Source organism: Passer domesticus, chromosome 3 (genome assembly GCF_036417665.1).
Source record: "Passer domesticus isolate bPasDom1 chromosome 3, bPasDom1.hap1, whole genome shotgun sequence".
Taxonomy (NCBI): domain Eukaryota; kingdom Metazoa; phylum Chordata; class Aves; order Passeriformes; family Passeridae; genus Passer; species Passer domesticus.
Window position 1 is genome coordinate 94,229,372 of NC_087476.1, and position 21,481 is coordinate 94,250,852.

At 52.4% G+C, this 21,481-nt stretch overlaps 1 protein-coding gene and 1 long non-coding RNA gene across 2 annotated transcripts; one reads left to right on the plus strand and one right to left on the minus strand.

Moving 5' to 3' along the window:
* Positions 1 to 2,465: 2,465 nt before the first annotated feature.
* LOC135297174 (uncharacterized) lies at positions 2,466 to 11,841 on the minus strand. The gene is made up of 3 exons (XR_010359224.1): positions 11,714 to 11,841; positions 10,733 to 10,856; positions 2,466 to 5,096 (listed from the first exon to the last, which is right to left on the minus strand). It is a non-coding gene; the product is annotated as an uncharacterized LOC135297174 (long non-coding RNA).
* A 1,630-nt stretch (positions 11,842 to 13,471) lies between these two features.
* SIX3 (SIX homeobox 3) lies at positions 13,472 to 19,925 on the plus strand. Its single transcript, XM_064414454.1, has 2 exons — positions 13,472 to 16,089; positions 18,431 to 19,925. Exons 1-2 carry the CDS (start codon positions 15,323 to 15,325, stop codon positions 18,621 to 18,623), a joined length of 960 nt encoding a protein of 319 aa, XP_064270524.1. The 5' UTR covers positions 13,472 to 15,322; the 3' UTR covers positions 18,624 to 19,925.
* Positions 19,926 to 21,481: the final 1,556 nt, after the last annotated feature.

The window sequence follows — 21,481 nt, forward strand, 5'->3', positions numbered from 1 at the left end:
AGCTGGCCCGGGGTGACGGGCTGGCTGAAGGGAAAGCGGGGCGGCAGGTGACATCCCGCTCGCCCCCCACCCCGCCAAGTCACACCACCCCGCCCTCAACTTAATGACACAAATCCGGGCTCTTAAAGTCTTTGCGACCGATCGTACTCGCTCATTTATAAATAATGATCTCCATATAGATGCATAACAACAACATACCAGAAGTGTTTGGGGAGAAATCCGATTAAAGTCTATAGCTTTTTTCCCCCCTCTCTCCCGGAGCAAAAGTCTTGCCACAGGTCAGCTGCCGCGGCCGGCCCAGAGTGCGGGGTTAAAGGGAAGAAAAGGCTCCGGGAGAGCCGCTGCCCCCCGGAGGGGCTGTCCCGGCCGCTCCCCGGCCACGGACGGACGGAGGGACGGACGGAGGGAAGGAGGCTCGGCCTGGCGTTTTGGGGGGAGGGAGCCGCCGACTTGGCTCGAGCATGAACTCTGCTCCCGGGACCGCTTTCCCCCCGGCGCCAGCATCCCCGGGCGGGGGCGTGGGGCCGCCCCCTCCGCCCGGACCGGTCCGGCCTGGGGTGGCGGTGACGCAGGAGCGTGCTTTCCTTTCCTCTTTCGGGCGATTTAGGGGAACTAGAAAAACAAACATCGGGCCGTTTCATGAAACGGTGGAGAAAACTCCGAAGGGAATGAGAGCGGGGCACATCCTTTTAGAGGAAGGACAAGGGTTCTCTGAGGAGGGAAAACAAAAGATGACAGTGGTGGCTGTAACCCCACCATGAACCAGGGACCTTCTGGCCATGCTCGGAGAGCTAACCTCCCCGGACTTCCCATTACCTCTCCATGACACTTCACTAATGCTCACACAATGGCCAACTGAGCAGTTTAAGTAAAGATATTTTAACCTGAACTAAACATTGTCTCCAGACAATAGGATGCAAAGCAACATCTGGTACCACACATAAACAATGCTGTGCAACAGCATATGCTCGACGTCTGGAAGTTTATGTCAACGCTAAGCAGTCGAGGAGGCTGTCGCTGCTCGGCATGAAATCTTAATAAATGGCTGTTTGCTGCGCTTCCGAGATGAGCATCTAGGATCCTTCCTCTCAGGGCGTCCTCTTCGGGTTGAGATTGCCCGGCAAGACATCTTCGGACCCCATCCGCGCCTCTTCCCGCCCGCTCCAGAAGCGACCACCAGTGAGAAATGCCGCGGGGACAGCCCGTGGACCGGCCTAGGGACAGCACCGGGTTAGCCTTTCCCCGCTGTGGCTCCGGCTCGGCCGCCGGCGCCGGTGGAAGCGGCGGACTCTGAATGGCCAACTTCGGGGAAGCGCTTCTTTAAAGAGGAGGCTCTAGGCTAATGAAACAACGGGAGGTGACTATTGCAAACAGCTGTTCCTCATACATATTTCATTATACAATCAGATAATGCGTCTTACCACCTTCTCAATTATTCACAGATAAACATTTTCAAGACGTTTTGACATCTGTCTTAGGGCCTGCTATTAATTTAGTAATCACTATGGTTAAAAATGCATGGGGACTGCACCTCACAATAACTCGGATTTTTCTTACGGAAAGACTATCGTAAGAGCTCGCCCTAAGCAGCTCAGGTCAAGGAGAGCCCCGGGACGGAGGGAGCACAAGATCTTTGCCCTGCAGCCCTGGGGCTGCCGCTCCGGGGGGGCTGCGCCGGCCCCGCACCGTCCCCGTGTGCCCGGGCCGTGCCGAGCCGGGCCCCTCCCGGCTCCCTCCGGAGCTCCCGGGGAGAAGAGATGGGTGGAGGAGACCGAGGGGGAAAGAGACGGCACTTCCCTCGTAGGCGAGCCGTAAAAACACACAGAAAAGTCGCGCCTGCCTCTTCGGTCGGGCTCGGGGCACAAGCGCTGCCGCCTCTCTCGGCGGGCGGGGGCGGTGGCGGCTCCTCGGGCCGGCCCGAAGGGAACCCTGCCCCGCCGGGAGAGAGCTCCTCCAGCGGCCTGCCTGCCGGCAGGGGACACAGGGACAGCCGTGGCAGCTCCCGCGGCTCCGCTCCCCGCGGAACAAAGCCCGCGGGTCCCCGGCCGGGCAGCGAGATGCGCTCCTCCTTCCTGAGCGTCGGTGAACTTCTGACAGCAAGTTTGTTTCACTGCTGCCGAGCTGGCTGTAAACCCGCAAGGCTCTAGGAAGATGTAGCCTCCTAAAACTGCCTCTTTTTCTCTTCCTTGGCAATTATACCTTTTCTCAAAATAAAGCGCACACCACCCCCAAAACGCACTTGTACACGCGCAGTACCAGATGTTACACATGAGCATTAAAGGGCAAGTTAAACTCGCAAACGGGAGAATCAAATCTCGACAACTATTTCAGACATTTTATTGATTAAATTAAGCCACTCAGCGCCTTTCCTCCCTCCCCTTCCCCAGGTTACCTCTTTTTAACCTCAAAATCCACACACAATCGGCGCCTTTCACGACCCCCCACCCTCCCCCCCTTCCCTCCCATGCCCAGGTAAGTAGATGGAAACGCTTGCGTACTTCCCGTCCTGCTGCACAAGATCTTGATCACAACTAGTTTCTAGAGCTGCAGTCTCGACAGCGATAAGGGGAATCGTTTTTGCAGAAGGAGCAGGACCGTGAGCCAGCACAACGAGGGAGAAATGGTGTTTTTAGCCTGGCCAGACTCCTCTCCCCGTCCGCGGGGGCATGGCCACCGCCGCTGCCCTCCAGTTCCCAAAGTTCCCAAAGTGCTGGCCGTCCCCGATCGGTGCATCCCGGTGGGCACCCGGCTGCGGGTGGGTTTGCTCTAAAGCCTCAGCCAGAGTCCCGGCCGTGAATTTCATTTTAATCGCACTGCAAAGTGAAGTGCCAGGACGCAGGACCTGGAAGCGTAAAGGCCTTTCTGCCTCTCAGGTGGTGAAAGGCAGAGAAGGATTTGGGAACAGCCAGAAGAGGGGATGCTCTGTGAAAAGGAAACGAGAACTGTTAGTGCTCCCTTCAAAGTGTTGCCCACACTTGAAGACCTTGCCTTCTCCTGAATGCTCTGTAAACAGCGAAAGGGTTAGTGGTGAGCTCTGAGCCTCTGGTTCAGATCCACCTGGAACCTATGATTTTAAAAATCAGAAATGGGGGAAATGGGGCTGTGAATGTGCGGAGGGAAGACCCTTCCACCTCAGCAGTATTCATTATATTTTAATGTGAAGTGCCAAAAGCCCGCTGGAATCTTTGCGCCAGCCGCTCTTGAATTGGTCCTGCACTCGCTCAGAGCCGGTCTGCGCCGACCTGGCTCTTGACTTCAGCTCTCTAAGTCCTCGTATAGTTTCAACACTGTACTTGCAACTTTGCCCCCGCAGAGCCGTCCTGCTCCCTGTCCCTACCCCAGCCTCAAGATGTCCTTCGCCCTATTGATGTGTGCTACAGCCAAACAGGGCAAAAAGACGAGAATTGTATTCGACAGATGCTGCTCACTCGTGAATAACAGGTTCAGCGCATACGGTATCTCTCGCCATTATCCTGTAAGTTAATATCGAGTAGCAATAGCTGTCTAAATATCAAAATCTATTTATAGGGGATGCCGAGCTATGACCTCTCCATCTGACCTTCAGGAACCGCAGGCTGGAAAACAGGGCAAATTAAGAAAGGGAGGGGGGGAAAGGATAAGCCCAGGATTACAATGGAGATTCGTGCGTGGCGGAGCTGGGCTGGGCTGCCTTTGTTCCGAAATCCTGAGAGGACTTGAATCTTTAGGACGGCACCGGCCCCGCGGCCCAGGGGAGGAGCGGCTCTGTCCGGCTTCTCTGTGTCCCTGCCGCGATCGCGGGGTTGTTTCCTCCACTTCTGCAGAGCTACAGAAGTTGTTGTTGTCGGGTTTTGGGTGGGGTTGGTTAGTAGTTTCTTTTTTTTTTTTTTTTTTTCACAAAAAAGGAAAAAAAAAAGGCAGGGGAAAAGACAAAAGAGCGCCGTTGACTGAGGAGCAGGTCTCTGTGAGAAGTGAGGGGGCAGAGAGCTCAGCAAAGTGTAGACCCACAGCTTAGGGAATCATTTTGCGCCGGGGGAAAGAGGTGTTGGGGGTATTTTCTGATTTTGAGCCTCATAACCTTCCCAGCACAAACAGGGTGTGAGCGGAGGGAGAGGGCTTAGGGAGTATTCCCAGTCCCCCCCGGCAAGCAGCAGGATGGGGGAAGCTGGGCGCTCTCGGGCGCTGCCTGGGGGTGCCGGGGGCCCCCGGCAAGGAGGGTGTCGGGGCCTTGGGCAGGGCCCCCGCCACACCCCGTGCTCTCGGGATCGCCCCGCGCACCCCCTTTCCCAGCGGGCGCGGAGGGGGAGAATGCTCCGTGGGGTCCCAGGGCAGGCATCAGTGTTACAAAGCGTATCCCCTCGAGGGTAGTTGGAAAAGGGAGGATAGCAGGGGGGGCTAAGAAGAAAAGAATAATCCCAAACTACTCTCTTTTTTTTTTTTTTTTTTTTGTCTTTTTATGGAGCCATCGAGTGCTCGTCCAGTCTGAATTAACAACTGCGTAAAACTAGACTAACTGCGCACCCGCCCTCCCCCCGCCCCAGCCCCGGCTCCCGGCGGTAATATGGCGCCTGCGAGAGAGAGGAGCACTTTTCTCGGTGTTTAGCAGTTGAAATGTGCTCCTGAAGGTCACACCAGGCGACGCGCCCGTTGGCTGCCGCGCAGGGCCGGGCCGGGCAGCGCCCGCAGCCCCCGGCCGCCATCCCGCCGGGACAACAGAGCGGCTCGGGCAGCTTCCCTGCAGCCAAATGTGCCCCGGCTGGGCTTTTTCTTCCCCTCTATGTTTCTGTGTCTACCAGGGAACCGTACCCATCTTCCCTCGCTATCTTATTAGAAAATTTTAAAAAATCAAAAACTCTGACCGAAACACCCAACAATCGACCACCTAAACCAAGCCGGTGCTCCGAGGGAGTTATTCCTTGTGTCTGGAAATTAAAAGGCTCAAATCTCCTACGTGACCATGTTGAGACACGGGAGCACTGTTCGCAGCTACTTCAAAGCGCCAGTCCCAGTTGGTTTGGAGGTCGGAGCTACTGTTCTTCAGTGAGAGAAGTGTAGTTCAGGAGGCAAACTCTGTCCCCGGGGGGTGTGCAGGCTCTCTTGCCGCCGTCTAAGTGCACCTACCAAGGGAAAAGAGAGGCAGGGCTGCTCACGGAGCTGCTTAAATGTTCTCTTCTTTCTGCTGCCGGGGGCTAAGCAAGGAGCAAGCTTCTCTAGCTTTCCGAATAAAATTAGGAAGATGATTTTTTAAATCGCTATTCTTGGCATTTGTGTCCCACTTGAGAAAAGTGTCTGGGGAAAAAAAAAAAAAAAAGGTCTCCCAAACTCTTCCCAAGACACTTGGTAATAATCTCCTTTTAAATCTTGGGTCTTGCTACCACATTATTCTCCGTGATATTGCATTCCAAAGAAAATAGACTGGGTATTAGAAGAGGAATCCCTTCTTCCTAATGAATATTTACCCTGAGGTCATTACATCCGTAATGGTCCTTGCTAACTTACCTTGCTCCCCTCTTTCTCTGCTAGAGACTGGGATTTCAATCACAATGCCCTCGATTTTAAAGTGCCGTGTACCATTTAATGGCGGGGTGCAGGAGAGGTTAGAATATTATTGACTTCATGCAATATATAAGATGGATGCATTTAAGACTTTTAACTTTTTGTTGCAATGACATGCTGTATTTTTATGAGATACCTATTATGCAGACAGAACCATTGTGCTGTAGCTGCCTCACAGTTGCTGGATCGTTTCTATCAGATGAAAGATTTTGAATAGTTTTCTTTCAACAATGCATCCTTTTGGTCTTGATACAAAGAACGTAGGCATGGTATACACTTAAACAGCTCTGTCACAGAGCAAGATTAAATAGAGTATATATCGAACCCTGTCTGCAGTATAATACGTACAGGGAACAGAATGGAGCTCCCTCCGCCGCTGAAGGAGCACATTAAGGTCTGATGTCCTGGGAGCATCTTCCAGGTTTCCCTTATCTCAGATATTTCGTTAAGCTGTTAAAAATCTTTACAGACGGGCTTTAAAATCGGCTGCTTCTCGCAGAAAGACCGAATTTGATGACAGAGTCTTTTAACAAAACCTACTGCTGGCGCTCCAGCAAGGGGACAAGTTGCACTCCATCCAGTCCCCCACCGCGGCCCCCGCGCCTGTCCCGGGCAGGCGGCTTTTTCCTGCCCTGTCTCGGAGGCGAAAGAGGGGCTCAGCACAGCCCCTGGCGTGCGTGTGCCCACCCCCGTCCCCAGCGGCGGCGGCAGCCCCGGGCCGGGCTGCGGGCAGGCGCTGCCCGAGCCGCCGCCGGGCGCGGGGGGCCGGGGGCGCAGCCCGGGAGGCTCCGCTCCCCCCTCCGGTGCTCGCTCGAGCGACCTGACCAAAGTGCACGTGCTGAGCCCAACTTCCCTCTGCCCAGCTTTGTGCTCTCCGCTGATTGAGTCCCCATATTAAGCTCGAGATCCTTTCTAAGCAACTGCTAAGAAGTCAAGAGCATCCTTGCTTGCTTTCTCTCCGTGGCCTTTCATGCCCTCAATTTGTTATTCTACTGACACTTTTCTTAAAGTTAGCGCCTAGCATTGAAACATTAGCAACAAAAGCCCTGGAAAATCTCTCCCTCCTCACCACTAAATCCTCTAATGGGTTTGTGCGTGTCGAATTTTTATTTGATTTCCAATAATCTCCAGCACTTCAATATTAAACCTACCTCAGCCCAGTACCTCACCTATGGGATATTTTTCAGTGTTGCTTTGGAAAGTAGAGACGCTCAGATTTCCTTCCACGTGCACCCACTAATTTATAAATGAGTGTATACAGCTGTCTTCGTGTATATCTGTGTCTCTGTATCTGCAGTAACGCTTTCATTTTGTGTCAAAATAACACATCCTGTCACTCCACGCCAAAAGTATATTTATCGAATGAAATAGCACCGCAAGCTGCATCTTCTTTATCAAACCTTCATTTCTGTTTTACCCAATTGTTAAATATCTTTTCATTTCTTTTCCTATTTTAAAATATGTATTACAGTAATTGTTACTTGGAGGTCTTTTGTGTATCTATAGCTCCTTTGATTCGTATCTTTTCCTTTCTTTTAATCTTGTTACGCGAAATTATATACACATTTCTCAGGAAATCCTAGGAGCATAACTTGATTAAATAAAAACCTCCTAATCCTCGAGGTTTGTGGCAAATACCAATTTTTAAAGTACACGTTCCTAACCCATGGGTTTTTTGAATGAAGATCCCTAAGTCCTCTTCACTTTATTACACGGATTTGGTGAAATGATTCTTCAGGCTCTCTAATTTAAATAACTTTTAGTGTGAACTAAGAATGAACATTATCCTCTAACCTGAGGTCAAGTGAAGGGTGATTTACATGACAAAGAATAATTCCCATTTTGTCCAATATGAAACAACTTCACCTTCGGCATCATTAAGAAGAGTTTAGCACTTTCAGGGCTTTGGGGGTTGGGTTTTTTTGGTAAATAGTTGGCTATGTATAGCGCAATTTCCCTTTTACAAATCACAATACAAAGGCTGACTTCTTGTGCTCTTGAATTTCGGCATTATTTTTATAGCCTTAAGTAGAGTGAATTTGCACCTGCTGGTATTTAAACTTTAACATATTAGCTGGGGAGGACTTATCAACGCAGAGCACTGCCTCGAAGCAAATTAACAATCTTCATTAAAGTAAAGGGGGGGGGGGGGCGGGGAGGGGGAGAGGAGATGTGACCATTTAAGACGCTGTCCCGGATCTCTCCGATCTATACAGGTTCCAAGTGGATTATTTGGGGTCTTTACAGCAGCAGAATAACCGCTTTACTCCCCCTCCCCCCAACACATATTTGCTTCCAAATTTCTACTTCTCTCCCGGCGCTTTAACCCTCTCGATACCTCCTTACCCTCCGCCTGGAGCGATGCCCTGCCGAGGAAGGTTGCGAAGGGGCAGGGGCAGCTCGACTGCGCTCCCCGTCTCAGCCTCGGCGGCCTCCCGCTCCCATCCCACCTCCCTTTGAGAGCACTTCCCCAAAAAAATCAAGTCGTGCTCTTGGTGGTTTCTTCTCTCTCTCTCTCTCATGGTCACTTTGAGCTGAGCTTGCTCCCTCTCCTCTTCTTCCTCACATTCACGTACCCACACGCACGCTTCAGGAGCCCGTGAGGAAGTGATCTTAATCTAAATATCAAACTTACCGTCCGGAGCATCCTGCCTCGGGAAAGTTCTGCTCTCTTAGGTCTCAAAGTTAAAGAAACCACCGTCATCCCTCATTAAGAGCTCAGGTCTCCGGGAGAGGGGCTGCTGGCGGAGGCCACGGGCGGGGAGCTGAGCTCCCCAGCCCTGCCCGCCCGGCGATGCCGGCTCTGTGCCCCGAGGGGACCCAGACCCCCTTCCCCGCATGCGGCCCCGGCGCTCCCGGGACGGGGCTCCCGGGATTTCTCCCGCGGGCACGGACGTGCGCACCTAGCCGTGCTCCGAGGGGATCCGCACGCTCCCCGCGGCGGGAGGGGGCCCCGGGCAGCGCACCGGGGGTGGAGGGGTGGCAGTGTGCTTGTTCACAGCTACACCGGGAGAGTGGGAGCATTTCGTGTTTACAACCGGCTCCGGCTCGTATTGGTGAGATGTAGTTCAAGCAGCGCTCCTGTGTGTCGCGGGCTCTTAACTGGAGCTTTGCTCAGTCATTGAGAGCAATAGAAAGTATATGGAAATCAATATATAGACAGTGTGGAGGGCAGATAATGGATTCGAGTCAGTGAGTGTTATAATCTGCATTATGGGCTTCCTATTGTTTAGACTGAGCACAAATTTCCAAAGGGTGAAGTGTTGGGTTTGGGTCCCCCCCCTTCCCCTCCTTCTTCTTCTTTTTGGAGGGCTTTGTGTGTATAGGGGGAGGGGGAGTGTTAAATCCTCCAGCCACAATTATCAGAGTACACCCACTCCCCCCTTCCCGCCCGCCCCATCTGATTTTAAAGGTAGTGCTTTCACGGCGAAGCTAATGACTTTCATTTAATTGAACATGCCCTGATGTAGCGGATTGTTCTCGCAGCCCTACGCCTTTGTTGCTTTTGGGGGGAAATAAAGCTAATCAAACCTTTTGTCACGGCCAAATTCTCCCTCAGGGTCTCCCAAACATTTGTTTGAATAATTCACCTCAAGAATTGAAAATACTAATTGATTTTAAAATGCCAGCCCGGAGGGACGGGGAGGTGGGGGGTTGGGGTGGGGGGGAGCCTGGAAATTAGAGGCGAAGAGCGAACGTCTACCTGCCAGCAGCGAAGCCTCCGCCGCCGCTGCCCCGCCGGTAGCCGCTGCCGGGCCGAGCCCCCCCGCGGGCCGCGGTGCCCCCGCCGCCGCCGGCCGCGCTCTCCGCTCCGTCCCCTCCCTCGGCCTCCTCTCCCCCTCCCCTCCGCCAAACTGCGCCTGGTCACCTCGGTCCCGGATTCTCCGCTAAAGTGCCGGCGGTGGCAGGGGTGGGCTCCGCCGGGCGGGGAGGGGATCCCGGTCCGGGCGCCTCGGCCCCATTCAGGGAAGAATTTTGATGCGATTCATTAGAAGTAACGAGTTGACATAAGGTAAATCTACATCGAGGGGGCCTTTCTTTGAGTGCATGGGGAAGCTTCATTAACCATCGCTAACAAGGCGTGCAAATGCTCTGATTGGGCAGCTTTCTTGTAACGCCAAGGCCTTAGCAGGATGCCCACCTAATGAGGGTCACTACAAGAGACTGATAAAATATTCAAATTTTCCGTCGCACCAGGAACTTTGTACTAAAGGAGAAAGTTGAGACAACTGTGTGCTTGTTTACCTTGGGAAGGCACACTCGGGGGAGAAGGCATCTGGCTCTGACATCTCCATCTCCCAGAGAAGCCCCGAGCTGGATGGTCGCTGTTTTACGGACGTTTATTTGCTAAATTCGTCAACAGACTTTCCCCCGCCTTCTCTCCTTCTCCCCCATTCTAATTGTGTTTCTCTCGGATGTAATGCGCTGGTTAATAAATAACCTGTCTGCGAAGTTCCACTTCGCTTTTCTTTCCTTTTTTTTTTTTTTTTCTTGAAGATTTATTAAAATCAGCCTGATGGCTTTAATGACACGTCAATCATTTCAAAGTTGCTGCTTGTTGCTAATATGTCAGACTCTGTACACATCACCGCTACTTTCCTCTCCGCAGCGTTTAAAGCCTGTCCCCTCCTCCCCCCGCAATTTGTTTCTTCAAGTTTTCATCGCTAGGTTACGATTTCTAATTAGAGCTAAGTATTTCACTTAATATTTAATTTAGACGCCAAGCACATATATCATACCTAGATCAGTCAATCAAGTGTCCCTTGTTGATAATGCTACATCATTAAGAGTTGTGTTTAATTCAGGAGCAAGCGACTGTACGGCTGCTTCTGCTGCAGAGCAGGTAACTTTCGACTGGCAGGAGCTGCCAGCAGATCCAGAGGGATGGGGGAAAGCAGCCCAGCCAGGAGGCAGCTGCGGCTTTCTCACCTCCTCGGGAAAGTTTTCTGCTTCCCAAGCCGTCACCTCACCACGGAGGCGAGCTGCATTCCTTTTCTCACTTTTTTTTTTTAAAGTAATTTAAAATTTGTTGGTATTTCACTTTTCCCTCATCCAGCCTCGGTGTTTATGCAAAATAAAGCGTGGGAGGGGTCCCCGGAAGTTTAACTTGGAAGCTGAAGCAGTATTTTGGACCACTAATTAAATACCCCTCGACTTCTTAAGCCAATCCAAGCAACCAAAAAAAAACATCACTTGCCACTTGTTTGTTATCACGGCCGGTACAGCACACACCGCATCCACAGAGCTCTGTTACGGCAGCCGGATGGGCCACATCTTACACACCCATCAAATGCGCATTCATTTATCCCGGGAAATCGTGACTAAAGAAAGAGAGGAAGAAAGAAAGATGAAAGGAAGGAAGGAGGAAGATAGATGTGTTTTTAAAGATAGCATCCGTACAGATTTGTCAGCGCTTGCCCTTGAAGACTGAAAAAAATCCAATTAAATCGTTGTATTAATGATACAGAAAGCCTAACAAGACCGAGGCGATGGGTTCTCCTTTACCTGCCCCTGGCTCTCCCTTTCTCCCCCCCTTGGCTTCCCCCTCGCCGCGGCCGCAGTGCTGCATTTTTCTCTCGCCCGTACCTCGACCGCTACGCCCCAGCCCCGTCTGAACCACTGCCTCCCCCGATTAAAAAAAAAAATAATCAGAGCTTGCAAACGTCTACTGAGTCACTCCCGAGTCAGGATTAAGGGGCACTAACTAGGCAGCAGAAAATCGCAGCCTCCTGGGAGCGACCATCAAAACAAGCAGTGAAATAAAAGAGCTTCTCTCTCTGCTTCCCTTCCTCTCCCCAGAAAAGTCCTTCAGGTTGGCAGCCCGACACACACACACGCACACAACTTCGTAGGGCACTGGCTTGCCCGGGTTTGTTTAGGGGGAGGTTTTTGGGGAGAAGGGGAGGGTTGCTCCCCTGCCCTGCAGAGCCACATGTCATCATTCTAGCAGCTGAAACAATAAATCATGTGGGACCAAGTAAGATTGACTGGAAACGGACGGCAGGTTCCCCGGCCTGGAGAAGACGGCCATCGTCAGAGCAGAGGGACCCCGCCTTGCGCGGCCCCGGACCCCGGGCCCCAGCGCGGGGGTGGGGAAGGGCCCGGCGGGAGGAGGGGGAGGCCGCGCACCCCCGGGGCGCTGCCCCGCGGGACCTCCGCCTGCCCGTAACAAACTTACAGGATCCGGAAAGGATTTCCCCGGCCGAGAGGGCAGCCTCTGCCCAGCCCCGTCCGCCGCCGCCGCCGCCGCCGCCGCGCTCCCGCTGCCGCCGGCCGCGCCCGGCTCCGCGCCCCGCGGGGCACCCGCTGCGCGCGCCGCTCCGCTCCGCTCCGCGCCGCTCCGCTCCGCGCCCGCCCGGCGGCGGCGGCGGCGGCTGGGCGCCCGGGCTCGGTATTAGCCGAGCCCATTGACAGTTTGCAGCCAGCAGCTGCAGTCATTAAAAGCCATTTACACCCTGGCCTCCTCACACAAAGCTGGAGCGCCAACAATTATCTGCTTGCACATTTCAGGACATGAGAGTGTGTCCCTAACAGGCTTAGGGGAGCGCTGAATCCCCGGCCGGGCTGGGCAAACGCAGGGGCTGCTCCCCGAGGTCTGGCGAAGGACCACCGCGCCTCGGTGACCCTCGTCTTCCAGCCGCGAGAGCCGGCGGAAATGTTTGAGGATGCTGGCTCCGTCCTCGTAAGAGCCTCTGGCTAGCAGGGCTCCGTGCTGGACCTTCGCGGCTCAGAGAGGAGACTGGGCTTCAGGAAGACCTTGGTATTAGCTGATAGGCAAGGTTGTGGGTTTGTTTGGTTATAAACACACACGCACACGGAGTACATGCATTAAAATACCCTACGGAAGGATATTGTAAAAGAAAGATTTTCTCCAGAAATGCAGCTGTTACATGTTTCATATGTCTGGTGGGGAGAAAGGAAAAAAAAAGGGTGGGGGGGAAGGAAAATAGAGAGAGGCGGAAGGAAAAGAGAGAAAGAAAGAAAGAATATATGTAGAAGCTTTCAGAGATTCATCAGGAATACTAATAGAGGGGTTGCAACCTAAAGCTGAACGACCAGTGTATGATAGTCTGTGAGATAAAAAAAAAAAAAAAACCCAAAAAAAAACCCAACCCAAAACAACAGAGTCGGTTTGATTGTTATTCTGGAAATACATTTTAAGGTAGTTTAATTTACAGCTCGAAGAAAATGGAATCAAATATTAAGAAACTCCCGCAGGAATTCCCCCCACTCTCCCCTCCATAATCCTTTACATAAAAGGAAAGGATTACAAAGAAAAAGATTTTGTGTGTGTGTGTGTATTAAAATCTTTGGCTAAACATATTGTTGTCCAATTAATACCTCCAAGTCGATTTGTAGAGGGGCTGAGAAGTCTCTTTCCCTCCTTAGCTGTACAACTGGAAATGTGAGCCAGGGAAGGTGGGAGTGTAAAAAGAAGTTTTTCCCAAGTCTGTTACCAGAAGTGCTTAAGCAGATCACTAAAAATTAAGAGGGCGAATTATTTCCATTAGAACTATGAAGCCATGTAGCACACCGATGACAGTTTAGTGGAAATCAGATGAATGTGTCATACAGCGAGCTTCTTCCAGTCCAGCAGCTCTTCCAACTGGACCTATTCATCTGCCACTTAGAATTATTTCACGAGGAGTGCGCTGTGAAAGGATCACAACCAGTTTGGAGCGCAGCTAAAGAACTTCTACCACCCATAGCAGTATTATTATTATCCTTCGGATAGGGCAAGTCACGCTATGTTTTCACATTTTAATTGTAATATCTCACTTCCCCCCCTCCTTCCCTCCATTGATGTCTGAAAGTAGTTTGGGCTCCAAGCCTCACCCCTCGATCTCCATCGGAATGCAGAAAAGATCTTTAAAAAAGTTTTGAATTCCTGAATGATTTTTCTTCTAGAAAGGCGGCTTAGGATAATTATTTCAGCTTTATTGAGGGCAGATTAGTTGAAGTCTGGATGCTGCGTTTCAATACTCGTTGTACATGCCTTTACAATGTCGGTATTGTTTGCTACTGTGTGTGAACCTATTCAAAATATACACTTTTTAACACCAAGCAAAGTCCTGTCTAAATATACACAGTAAGTCTGGAAAGATGTCCATGACCCGTACAAATCTCTGTAAATCACACTTCCATAGCTACAGAAACCAAACAAAAGAGTTACCAGCTCAAGATGCTGATTAAATCTTCTTAAAAGCAACATACCTAATAATAAATATAGTTGCACGGTAGCAAGGTCTGACGACCCAGCTGTGTTTTACTGAGGGATGGACTCAAACCACCACTACGGATATTTTCCCTGCTCTCAATTTCATAATTATAATTTTTAAAAATGAATAAAAAAATTTTTAAAAACTCAAAACCACTTTGGCTCGCATCCCTTTCCTCTTCCCCGCACGAGAGCCTTGCAAGTTGGGGGGCAGAGTTAGCGGAGAAAAGGAGAGGCACGGGGTAAAGCCCCGGCGGAATTGGGGGTGAGGAACAACCTCGCAAGGTCGCTGGGCTCCGGAGAAAGGAAGGGGCGAGGGGAGGTGAGGCGAGTGGGAGGAGGAAAGCCAGAATACAAGAAAAACAAAGTGGAGAGAAGGAAGAGAAAGGAGAGGGAAAGGGAAGACGAGAAGGAGCGGGAGGGCGGGGAAGCGAGGAGTGGGACGGGGGAGGCAGCGAGCGGGGCGCCGCTGGGGTCGGTGGCGGAGCCGGGCGGCCGCAGCAGATCCGGGCTGGGCGCCCTGGGCGGCTCCCGGCGGAGCGGCCGCGGAACTCCGCAGACAGCGGATCCCTCCTTCCGCGGAGAGGGGCAGGGAGCGGGAGAGGGGAGGAGAGACTCTTCGGTGAACCAGGGCTAAACCCAGCCTGTACTGTATGTGCCTGCTTCTGGGAGGGTCACCGGCGCGAGGATGGGTCTAATGATCTCATCTTTCTTTTCTTCCCCGGCACTATTAGTGCTCAGATAGGCAGAATGAAGTGAAACTACGTGCAAATCATGTGTAAATTGTCTCAGTTAGGAGCCCTTTATCCGAACGTGTATCCCAGCCTGGCCCATTTACTTTCCCCCCATATCTCCTTTAGCTTTAACGAGGCTCGTTAAGATCACAATAATATTCCACCCTCTAATTGCTCATCCCATTCAACAAATATGTGCACACTGCTTTTCGCATTATTTGATCCCTTATTTAGGAGGGGTGTGGAGAAGGAGGGGGGAGAGACAGGGAGAAGGGGAAGTGCTGAGATTAGGAGTTGCAAAGATTAAGGAGGAAAAAAAAAAATCCAAACAACAAACCAGGCTTTTCCACCAACCGCCCGGCTTCCCTCCCCCCCGTGCATTTGGGCGAAGTGGTAAAAACCTTCCTTACGTACTCCGTAATGATTGGCAGGGCTGACAGTGATTGGCAGCGGCTGCCATGGCAACGCCACAACGACACTCAGAAGACCAATAGAAAAGCGAAACAAAATGTTTCAGCGCTGCACTCACTGTGGATTTAGGGGAGATATTATGAGGCTGTTGTCATTAGGGCGATCGCTGTTGAATCACTGAATCCTGACTCGGCGGCGGCGCGGGGCCGGGTGTGTGTGAGTGCGTGTGCGTGTGGGGTGTGTGTGAGCGCGCGTGTGCGTGTGCCCGCGTGTGCGTGTGAGTGTGTGTGCCCCCGTGCCTCTATGTGGCTGTGTGTGCGTGTGCGGGTGTGGATGCGTGCGCGGTGCGTGTGCCCTTTCCTCCCTTCTTCCTCCCTTTCTTTCTTTTCTCCTTGATTTATCTCCCCCTCTCCCCGGTCATCCCATGGTGTTCAGGTCCCCGCTAGAGCTTTATCCCACCCATTTCTTCTTGCCAAACTTCGCCGCCGATCCGCACCACCGCTCCCTCCTTCTCGCCAGCGGCGGCGGCGGCGGCGGCAGCGGCAGCGGCTCGGGCTGCAGCCCCGGTGCCGGCGGCGGTGGAGGCGGCAGCTCCCGGGCACCCCACGAAGAGTTGTCAATGTTTCAGCTGCCCACACTCAACTTCTCCCCGGAGCAAGTGGCCAGCGTCTGCGAGACGCTGGAGGAGACTGGAGACATAGAAAGGCTGGGGAGGTTCCTCTGGTCGCTGCCGGTGGCGCCGGGGGCATGCGAGGCCATCAACAAGCACGAGTCCATCCTCCGCGCCCGGGCGGTGGTGGCCTTCCACACGGGCAACTTCCGAGACCTCTACCACATCCTGGAGAACCACAAATTCACCAAGGAGTCCCACGGCAAGTTGCAGGCCATGTGGCTCGAAGCGCACTACCAGGAGGCCGAGAAGCTAAGGGGTCGCCCGCTGGGGCCGGTTGATAAATACAGGGTGAGGAAGAAGTTTCCGCTGCCCAGGACCATTTGGGATGGCGAGCAGAAGACGCACTGCTTCAAGGAGAGGACTCGCAGCCTCCTGAGGGAGTGGTACCTGCAGGACCCTTACCCCAACCCCAGCAAGAAAAGGGAACTGGCTCAGGCCACGGGGCTCACCCCCACGCAAGTAGGCAACTGGTTCAAAAACCGAAGGCAAAGAGACAGAGCAGCGGCGGCTAAAAACAGGTCAGTGGGGCTGCTGTGCCGCTCTCCGGGGCGGGGGGCGAGGTGGGCGGCGGGACCGTGCGGGCGGACGGCCGCGCTCCGCTGCTCGGCAGCCGCCTGGGCGACAGCGCGCCTCTGCCTCTCCTTTCCTCCTCCTCCTCCTCCTCTTCCTCTCCACCGGGGAGAAATCGGTCCCCCCGCCGCGCGGGTAGGTCTTCTCCCGGCAGCCGCAGGGACGCGACGGGGATAGGCACGGCTCAAAGTTGCCTGACGTGCCGCCAGCCCTGTCCCGGCTCCCTACGGGCTCTCGGGGTGCGGACAGGGCTGGGGCTCCCGGCGGGCGTGGGCAGCTCCGCGGGCGCGCGTGTGTGCAGATATGCGCGGAGCGCATCGGCTGCGGCGGGGGCAGCGCCCGACCCTGCCGGCCTCCCTCCCCTCCCTGCGCCGGCGGCAGGCGCGGGGACGCGAAACCCCAGGGCCCTGGCTGGCTGGGCTGCGGTTTGGCTTTCGGCTTGCCGGGATTTGCGCCTGGCCGCTCTCAGGCGCGGTTCCCCGGCCGAAAGGCCGAGGCAGGCTGTGCGGCTCAGAGCGGGTTTCGGCGGAGCCCGCGGCTCCGCTCCAATTGTTCGTGCTGCTCTGCATGCGCGGCGGGACCAGCACGAGCATACCCCAGAGCTCTTTGGCTCATGGAGAAGAGAAAAAATAAAAAACAAAACCCCCCAAAAGCCCACAACAAAAACAAAACAACATTTAAGAGACCGGGAATCTTTTTTCCCCCTGCATCTCCATTTCTGTGTTTACACCACATGGCGACCTGGCCTCCTGGTCGTGTGTTTCCTGTGCATTTGCACTTGCATTTATTTGCGTGTCTCTCGGTGTCTTTTTTCTCTTTTTTTTTTTTTTTTCCTTTCCGCTTTGCCATGATAAAAGCGAGGCACCCTTCTTCCTTTCTTTTGCTTTTTTTTTTCTTTCTTTCTCATTACTGTCGTAAAAGTTATTTTGCAAATGAAAATGGACCCTTAATTTAGTTTGACACATTGGTTTTATTTTAATTTAAGTTTCGCTACCACTGTAAGCGTGTAAACAAAAACTTGTTCTTATAAATGCTGTCTCTTAAATTCCTCCTAATTATAGCAGTGGTGCTACTGATTAAAGATTCTGTAGGAGAAATGCAACCTAAAAGTGCCTCGCTATTTAATTTCCATTAAATGGAAAACAGATCAGCTTAGGACTGTAAATAAACAGAAGTTGCCTACGGATGCTTTTGTTGACTCAACGCTGTTGACAGCAGATGAATGCACCAGGATTTGTAAATGGGAGAAAAATCAAAGACCCTGAAATTAGACAACTTAAAATAATGAGAAATGTAGAATAAGCCGGCTACATTTTTAATGTTCTTCGCAGGAAGTTAAATTTAAAAAAATACCCCAGTGAGAAACATTTGAGCGAAGAGTGTGTTTTGATTCACACAGACAATCCTAGGCGCTAGAGGTTGAGGCTGGCTGCTCAGTCCAGGACTTTTACCTCTTATCCCTGAATTAGATTTTCTTTGGGTTTTGAGTGAAATAAACGGACCCAGAGGAATATTTGCAATGCGTTAGGGTAGCTAAAATATTTATTGCCTCTTAAAAAAATAAATAAAAATTCAAAGGTAATATTCCCTTAAGCGTTAACAATGAAAGAAATTAAAGCACAAGCACTTTAAAGCTGATTATGGTTTTCAGATGAAAAAAGGACTTAAATTTCGAGGGGAGAGAAGCGCTGTGTTCCACATTCTCCTCCTTTTATTTTATTCATAGCGCTGCGTCCCTGGGACAGGACCTCCCTCCTTCCCTACCGCAGACTCACAGTCTCTGTGCACTGGGAAATATTTAGGCAGGTGCTGGCTAGAGCACAAAATGGGGTTCCAGTACGATTCTTGCCCGCTGCGGACTGCTCCTTGAAGCTTTCCGCGGTGTCCCAGTGTCACGGGGGCTCAGCCGCACACGGTTTCTCCTAGGCCCGCCGTGCTGCGGGGATGAGCGAACGGCGCTCCGCGGAGCGGGAAGGCGCTGCTGGCGCTTTGCAAAGGCGGGCACGGGGAAGCGCTTGTCCCCGCGCTCCCCGTCCCGTCCCACTCCAGACCGCGGTCCCTGTGGCAGAGCGTGCCCGGCTCGGTGCCCCGCGGCGGGGGCCGCACGGCTCGGCCCCGCTCCGCTCCGCTCCGCGCTGCGGAGAGCGGCGGCCCGGGCCGCGCCCCACGGCTCCCGCTGCGGGCCGGGCCGGGCCCGGGAGGGCGCAGGGCCGGGCGGGCGCCGTCCCTCGGCCGCGCCCGGTGTCTGAGCGGGGCTGTGCTGTTGTTTTGTCTCCCGGCGCGATGCAGGCTCCAGCACCAGGCGATAGGACAGAGCGGCATGCGGTCGCTGGCAGAGCCCGGCTGCCCGACACACAGCTCGGCCGAGTCTCCGTCCACGGCGGCCAGCCCGACCACCAGCGTCTCCAGTTTGACAGAAAGAGCCGAGACGGGCACCTCCATCCTCTCGGTAACCTCCAGCGACTCGGAATGTGATGTATGATATCGGAAAACAAACAAACAAAAAAATCCAAATCCAAACAGCCAAGCACCCTCTCCCCGTCCCGAGCAAAACAAACCGAGGCAACCTAGAATCAGGACACACACACGCATGCACGCACACACACAGCCGGGAGGAAAGAAAAGGCCAAACCCGACCCAAACATAATAGCAAACAAACAGACAGGGATCAGAGAATCCACCACCACCATCACCGTCAGCCAACACCACCACCAAGAGATGGAGCTAAAACTTCAACAGTCACAAACGCTGGTGCTGCAGCGGGAAGGGTGGGGGGGAGGGCGGGAAATAATAATTATTATATATATAAAAAGAAAGAAAAAAAAAACAAAGCAAAAGTGACAATTGTATTCTTTTTAGGACAAGCACGATTTCTCCTTTGCGCTTTTCCATGGACGCATTTCACCCACTTGCATGATGATGATGATTAAATTTGTATCTGGGAAAAAATATTCTCTATAGTAAAGGAAAACAAACAGAAACCAGACAAACAAATGCAAACTCCGATCGAATTTGTACAAAAATCAAAAATAAAAAAAAATTTAAAAGGAACTCCTTGAAGAGGGAAATAACAAATGTTTATCGCCTTTTTGTTGGTCCTATTTCTCTTTCTCTCTTCCTCTCTCTTTCTGTCTTTTTTGTCTTTTTTTTTTTTTTTTTTTTTTTTTAGTCCGAGTGATGGTCCAGCCAAGATGCAATTTTCTGTTTTTTTGTTCCGCAGACAATCATTTTATTCGTAAGCACCTTTTTTTCTACACTTCTGTCACTGCCTGTGTGGGTACTGGTTATAAATGTGGAAAAAGAATAGTTATGACTGTAACAGATTTTTATTTTTATTTCAAAATTTTATATGAATTATGTATATCTTAATGATGCGGTCATTTTCCCAGTTTGTAATATATGTGTAGAAATGCTTGTATATGATATTTGCTCTCCTCTTTCTTCCTCCCCTCTCTCTATTTCCCTCCAACCCTTTCTCTCTCTCTCCTTTTTTATTTTCCTTGACTCGGTGTTCCTTGCACAAACTTAGCCGTCAAAATCTGACGTGCTAGGTTTCCAAAAGGGACCTCAGCGATAGAAAAAAAAAAAAAAGAAAAAGAAAAAAAAAAAGCTTAGGGTGCAACTGTAGTTATCTTATGCAAAAGCTATTTTGAGTATTTCATAGCAGCTTTGGGGGGTCTCTTAAACTCCACGTAGGACGCTTAAACTATTGTTTCCTTAACTGCGTGTTTATCTATATGTACAAACTTTCTAAATCAAATACAGTATTCCATTTTCTTATCTACCCAGCGATGTTGGTGTTTCTGTCCGCCACGGAAAATCACTCCTTCCCCGTGGGCTCCTGGCCCCGCTCTCTGTCCCGCCGCGGGGCGCGCAGCGCTGCGCGGCCCCTGCGCCCCTGCGGCCGCTGCCTTCCCCGGCTCGGCGGGACAGCCGGGAGGGATTTTACAGGGACAGAGGGACCCTGCGAGGAGGCTGCGGGCGGCAGCGGGGACACAGTGCTGCGGTAGCGGCGGCGGCGTGAGGCACGGCCGTGTCCCTCCGTGTCCCCTCCGCCACGGCGGGCTCCATCGTTTCCCCTCACCCCGGTCATTTTTTTTGTGCAGTGCGAGCGAAAAAGCTTTCTCCGAGCGCCTGTCTGCAAGGATGGGTGTCTCCAGAGAGCGGTTAAGACATTTCGGGATTTGTTTTGTAGCTTTAAATGAAAACAAAAACAAAAACTCCTCGCCCTTAACGGGTTGCAGCTCCTCCCCTCGAATCCGGAGTATATTGTAATGTGCTGAAAGAAACCTTTATTTGCATGACTAACAGTATTTCAGCATCTTTCTTTCTTTCCTTTCCCCCCACTTTTTTTTTTTCTTTTTCCTTAAAGTTTTGCTTTGCTCTGGGCAGATTTTTTCAGCCGTGAATTAGCAAGAGGTGAATTTTAAACTTGTTTTTACTTGAAAATACAATTTTGAATATTACCAGGGATTTAGAGAGAAACGTGCCTGGAATTTCTTGACCATTTCCAAACTGATATGGTCTTCCGATCTACCTTTGTGTTGCCCGAATTCTCTCTTCCTCCTTTTTTTTTTTTTTAAGTGAAGTCCGAGCTAGCTCTGCGGAGAGAAAGCGCCTGGGCTCTTCCCCGCTCCTCCCTCCCTTCCCCCCACGCCTCAAGAGGCTACCTGTGGATTTGGGAGAACCGCCATAGGCTGCGAGATTTTAGATCGAGCCACTAATGGGTGATTTTAGAGACTAAACCGATGTGCGAGCACGTTGGCACACCTGAGGTTGGCCCGAGGGGAAGCCGCGCGTGTGAGGGCAGTGAGCCCGCAGGGATCGCGTCCCGCGGGTGGCGGGAGCCCCGCGCTGGGGACACGCGGGGCCCGAGGCAGCGGCCACCCCGTCCCGGTGCCTCTCCCCGCCCCGCGGGCTCCGCTCCACGGGCCCGTCGCCAACACGAGTGGGGAGTTAATAGAAAATAAATTCCCGTCGTAGGAATTTTCCCACTGAAATGGACGGGAATTGCCTGGGGGCAGACACACAATAGGGCTACCGTGTTCCGCGTGGGTGCTGTGACGGACCTGGTTCTTCCCCTCCCCCCACGCGGCTTTTTGAAGGGAAAAATATTACCCAGCAGGGGATACAAGGTTCCCCAGCGGCCGGCACCCTCACCGGGTCTCACGCTGGAGCTTGGGCTGCTTTTTCTCTCCCCACCGGCAGAGAGGCAGCGGAGAGGCCTTTAGAAGAACCAACTGGCTTTCCAGTGACCCCCAGTTCTGGGTAGGAAGATCTTTGATGTCGGTACATTGTTTTTAAGGGCAATATTTCTGTTCCTCTCTGATAGCAGCGTCG

What these genes read in the sequence shown, in the direction of transcription:
- SIX3 (XM_064414454.1), top strand. Translation starts at nt 15,323, where the DNA reads ATGGTGTTCAGGTCCCCGCTAGAGCTTTATCCCACCCATTTCTTCTTG. An exon ending in GCAGCGGCGGCTAAAAACAG is followed by an intron (nt 16,090 to 18,430) that starts GTCAGTGGGGCT and finishes GGCGCGATGCAG; the next exon opens with GCTCCAGCACCAGGCGATAG.